The sequence below is a fragment of the Copidosoma floridanum genome, unplaced genomic scaffold (genome assembly GCF_036245765.1).
Source record: "Copidosoma floridanum isolate Cflo_tuat_1 unplaced genomic scaffold, Cflo_Japanese_pri ptg000008l, whole genome shotgun sequence".
Lineage (NCBI taxonomy): Eukaryota > Metazoa > Arthropoda > Insecta > Hymenoptera > Encyrtidae > Copidosoma > Copidosoma floridanum.
Window position 1 is genome coordinate 1,960,436 of NW_028321885.1, and position 4,773 is coordinate 1,965,208.

General features: G+C 51.6%; 2 protein-coding genes across 2 annotated transcripts; both read right to left on the bottom strand.

Moving 5' to 3' along the window:
* Positions 1–1,384: 1,384 nt before the first annotated feature.
* Positions 1,385–2,446, bottom strand: LOC106645718 (uncharacterized). Its single transcript, XM_089589274.1, has one exon. It carries the CDS (start codon positions 2,444–2,446, stop codon positions 1,385–1,387), a length of 1,062 nt encoding a protein of 353 aa, XP_089445400.1.
* Positions 2,447–3,553: 1,107 nt separating this feature from the next.
* On the bottom strand, positions 3,554–4,555 carry LOC111643677 (uncharacterized). Its single transcript, XM_089589275.1, has one exon. The coding sequence runs from the start codon at positions 4,553–4,555 to the stop codon at positions 3,554–3,556; it is 1,002 nt and encodes a 333-aa protein (XP_089445401.1).
* Positions 4,556–4,773: the final 218 nt, after the last annotated feature.

Here is a 4,773-nt window from a genome sequence, read left to right on the forward strand (position 1 = left end):
TAACTGATGCTACTCGGTCTAGTATGATAAAGTAAATGAAGTCGAAGGTTTGATGTGGTTCGTAATAGGTACCTTTTAGCTTAACGGATAAGTGCACATTGTGCATGCGCAAAGGCTCCTACCTCCCCCCCAATTTGTGTGCACCACTTGCAGCGTTATCAGAGTTTGCGAGCGCCATGTGTAACATGGCTCGAGTATTAATGCAGCTAATGGGCGAGCAGCTTTAACAGCTCCTCTTCACTTTTTCGTACGTTGTCGAGTTTGCGCGCACCATGTGCAACATGGCTTGAGTATTTATGCAGCTCATGGCAAGTGACTTTAACAGCTTTCTTTGAATTTTTCGTGCTATGTGCAACACTGCTTGAGTTCGCGCTGCAATATGCGTTCACCACCTGTAGCGTTGGTTGAATTAGTAAGCTTTCTTAAATATTGAAATATTTTATACATATACTTACACAAAAATATATTTTATAGGATTATGCGCATTGTGTGATAATATGGTATAAGGAAAATAACTCTTGAACACTTTATTTATTTTTGCTCAATGTATTTTTAATAAGAAGTATATGGAAATACAAAGACCTATTTCATAAAATTAATGTAGCTTATCCTTAAAATGTGATTTACAAATATTATAAACTTTATATTTGCTAACGAAAAAACAAAAGTCTACATCAGTGCTTTTTTTTATCAGGACTGTTTGTTTCATCCTCTGAAGATTTTTTTTTTTTTTTTTACCATACACATTTCATACAGCTCCGGTTAAAGACAATAAGTCATTAACGAGAGGTGTTCCCGAGAGGTTAACTAATGGTATAGGCTGTGGCAATTTCGTGAGGTCGACTTCTGTTATCGGTTGTGGTGATCTCGTGAGATCCACCACGGGTATCGGTTGCGGTGATCTTGTAAGATTCACTTCATGCTTCACCGGTCTTGTGGGGTTTGCCTCAAGTGTCGGTGATCTTGTGCCATTTCCACGAATATTGGTGATCACATAAGATCTACTTTAAGTGAAGCATCGTCTGAAAAACAAACACACAAATAAATTGAAAAAATGAAAGAAAATGAAATTCTTCATCAAAATAAACATTTTAATCCAATCCTTTATACTACTTACCGAAAAAATAGTGTTGGGTGGATAAATCAACTTCACTCGCCCTTGGGTCTTCTCTTGTCTAAAGTCAGTTTATTTGATTCGGTGCAAGTATAATATCAAGTGAAAGAACACTATGTAGACGAGATAAGACGTAGGAGAGGAAAAAACGATGATGCCGAGTTGACTCTTCAAAGACGAGTTCAAAGACCTCTCCAAATGCAGGACGGGCGATTGGTTGATGAGACCGGGCAATTCAAATACCGGCCAAGACAGTGGTCCGGACGGAGGTCAAACATCCCACCCGCCTTGTTCCTGGAACAAAATAGTAGTCCTGCCCGCCGTACGCGTGTCATCTGAAGCACTGTGGACGGGTGATGAAGGACGCCCACTCGTGGTCTCGACCGGCAGGAGTGCGAGCTTGGTGACTGGCCGGAGGTACTCGCCAGTGGAGGTTCTGATGACGGCGGCTTGAACTAGCCCGTCGTGGTCTGGGTGCACACAGAGGATCCGTCCAAGAGGCCAGCGGCTGACCACGGAAAGGAGGGTAGGATCGAGGACAGCTACGACGTCTTCAACGGCGAAATTTCGGCATGGCGTGGCCCACTTAGGGCGCTGCTGGAGGGTGTTAAGGTATTTCCGGATCCAGCGCGTCCAAAACTGAGCTCGAAGGCTGCGCACAAGCTCCCAATGGGCAAGCCTGTCGGGGCACTGCTCTGCACGAGGGGCCTCGATGATAGAGTTTAGAGGGGCTCCGGTAATGAAATGGCCGGGCGTAAGCACTTCTAGGTCATCGGCTTCTCCAGAGAGTGGGACCAAGGGTCGACTATTGAGCACCATTTTGATGCTAACTAACACTGTTGAGAGCTCCTCGTAAGTGAGGTGTCGGCTGCCAATGATACGTCGGAGGTGTCCCTTGACGGACTTAACGCCGGCCTCCCAGAGACCGTCAAAGTGAGGAGCTCCAGGCGGAATGAAGCACCAATCGATACCTTGGTTAGCTAAGGTCCCAGCGATGAGCTCGCCCTCCAGCTCGACCTGCTGCAGTGCTTCCCGGAGTTTGTGGTCAGCTCGACGAAAACAGGTAGCGTTGTCGCTCCATAGCTCGGACGGATGGCCTCGGCGGCCAGAGAAGCGCGTGAGAGCAGCCAAGAACGAGGCAGCAGAGAGATCTCCAACCAGCTCGACGTGCACGGCCTTCGTGGTCAAGCACACAAAGAGGGCGATGTTCCCCTTTGAAGTGCGGATCCCTCGTCCTCTGGTGGCGAGTATGTCAAAGGGGCCTGCATAGTCAACCCTAGTACGACCGAAGGCGTGAAAGGGTGTGACCCTGGGTTGAGGAAGGGGGGCCATCTGTTGAGACGCAGGCCGTGCTCGCAATCGAGTGCAAAAGAGACAATTCCGCAAGAAAGTCTTGATTCGACGGGTACCGCCAATGATCCAGGCACGTCTTGCAACGTAAGCGCTGATGACCCTGAAACCTCCATGCAACGCGCGAGAATGCGCCCAGGACAAGACGAGGCGAGATAGGTTGCAGGAGCTGTGGATGATCAGAGGATGCTGCTTATCGTAGGTCAGCGCAGAGTGCTGAATCCGCCCGCCAACCCGGAGGACTCCATCAGTGTGGATAAACGCAGCAACGGAAGCTAGTGGATGATTCTTCGGTAGGGGACGCCCGAGTCGAAGGAGCGAAAGCTTCCTCGCGAAGGCGCGCTCTTGACTTAAACGAACACAGGCCAGGAACGCATCTCTCAGCTCGATCGCGGTCAAGAAGGGCGTCACTGGCCAGTGACGTGTCCGACCGAGGCGAGCACGAACCCATCGGCGCAAACGGGCAAGAACCCGGAGCAAGGTGCCAAGGTTGGAGAATCGATCGAGCAGATGGGCTTCGGGCCGCTGGACGACGCAGCAGGTTACAGGCGTCAATGGCTGTGTAACCAAATCCTCGTGCGGCCAATACTCCGGGCCATTCGACAGCTAGGCTGGACCATGCCACCACGAGCTCTGTGGATGAAGTTGGCTGGCATCAGCGCCGCGGGAAGCGACACCAGCTGGATTTGATGAGGTTGGCACGTAGCGCCAGATATTAGACGGTAGTAGCTCCTGGATGTGGGCAACATAGTTGTCGACCAAGGCATTCCCTGTGGGCTCCACGGAACGAAGCCAGTGCAGGACAATTTGGGAGTCAGTCCACGCATGACAGTTTTTGATAGGGACATCGAGCTCCGTTAATGTCAATTAGTGCTGCTCGGAGCTCAAGACGAGGTATCGTCATCCGAGACTGGGGCGAAGAAGCTGGCTTTAGAGTTCTGGAACAAGCTTGGTTTTAGCCAAAAGAATGTGGCAGCGCACTAAGCCTGTAAAGTCGGTAAGTTGAGAAAAAGTTACAGCTGCCATGGCATGGCGGCTTGCATTGGAGAAGGCGTGGAGCTGCAGATCTAAGTCAGGCGACCATCCAATTCAGCGTGGGATAGCAAACCCATGGATCGCCTGAAGCTCGGAGGCGAAAGCTGACCACCGGCGGGCCATTGACGGTGGCACGACCTCATCCCAGTCGAGTCCAGCGTGCCATAAATCCTGGAGCAGAAATTTGGCGTTCAGGATGGTAGGGGCCAGCCAGTCACACGGATCAAAAAGCCATGCCAGAGCGGCGAGAATTGTCCGCTTCGTGTCTTGAGCCTGAACTCGGGGAGGAGTAAGACGGAAATGGTCTGAGGCTGGATCCCAGCTAACACCGAGTTCACTCACAAAACCATCAGTGGATAGCTCTTGCCAAGTGAAGCAGAGGTGTCCTTCTTCTGGGAGGTCGTCTAAGAGCTCAGGCACGTTTGCTACCCATTTCCTTAACGAAAACCCTCCAGTTTGCAACAGGCAGATAAGCTGGTTTCGGAGTTCGCGTGTGGCATCGAGGTTGTCAGCGCCGGATAGGATGTCATCTGCATAGCAATCACGCATGGCAGCAGTTGCAGCTCCAGGCCACATATGGCCTTCATCCTCGCACAATTGCTGGATGACGCACAGTGAGAAGTAAGGTGAACAAGAAACGCCGTAAGTGACTGTGAGCAGCTGATAGTGTGTAGGCGGAATGCTTGGGTCGGGGCTCCACACGATGCGTTGCAGGTCAACGTCCTGAGGGTTAACTTGAATTTGGCGAAACATCATCCGGGCGTCGGTGCAGAACGCAAAGCGATGTCGACGCCAGCGTAGCAGGACCGTTGGAAAGGCTGCCTGGAGCCTCGGCCCGGTGTGCAGGACATCGTTGAGACTGTAGCCACTCGAGGTCGCGTGCGAGGCATCAAAGACGACGCGCAGCCTTGATCCTCGATACCCGCGCTGCCAGATGCCATGGTGCGGGATGTAGTACACGGGACGAGTCGGCGCGGAGACGAGAGCATCGGACAATGGCCTCATATGGCCCAGCGCGACGTACTCGTCCATGAATCGAGAGTACTCGATGGCCATATCTGGGTTCCGATGAAGGCGAGCTTGCAGAGACCTCAAGGATGCTCGGGCACTCTGTAGACTGTCGCCGAGGGTCACTATGTAGCGACCATCCTCGTCACGCCGATGGTCGAAAAAAGTCCGCTCGCATTCAAAGTCTGCGAGAATCGGGCGATGACGTTCCCGAGTGATCGCTGCGTTGCGAGCAAAGACGTAGTGCGGTCGTCCATGATAACGAT

Bases quoted from the DNA above. Each gene is read 5' to 3' on its own strand.
- LOC111643677 (XM_089589275.1), bottom strand. From the start codon at position 4,555: ATGGCCATCGAGTACTCTCGATTCATGGACGAGTACGTCGCGCTGGGC.
- LOC106645718 (XM_089589274.1), bottom strand. From the start codon at position 2,446: ATGGCCCCCCTTCCTCAACCCAGGGTCACACCCTTTCACGCCTTCGGT.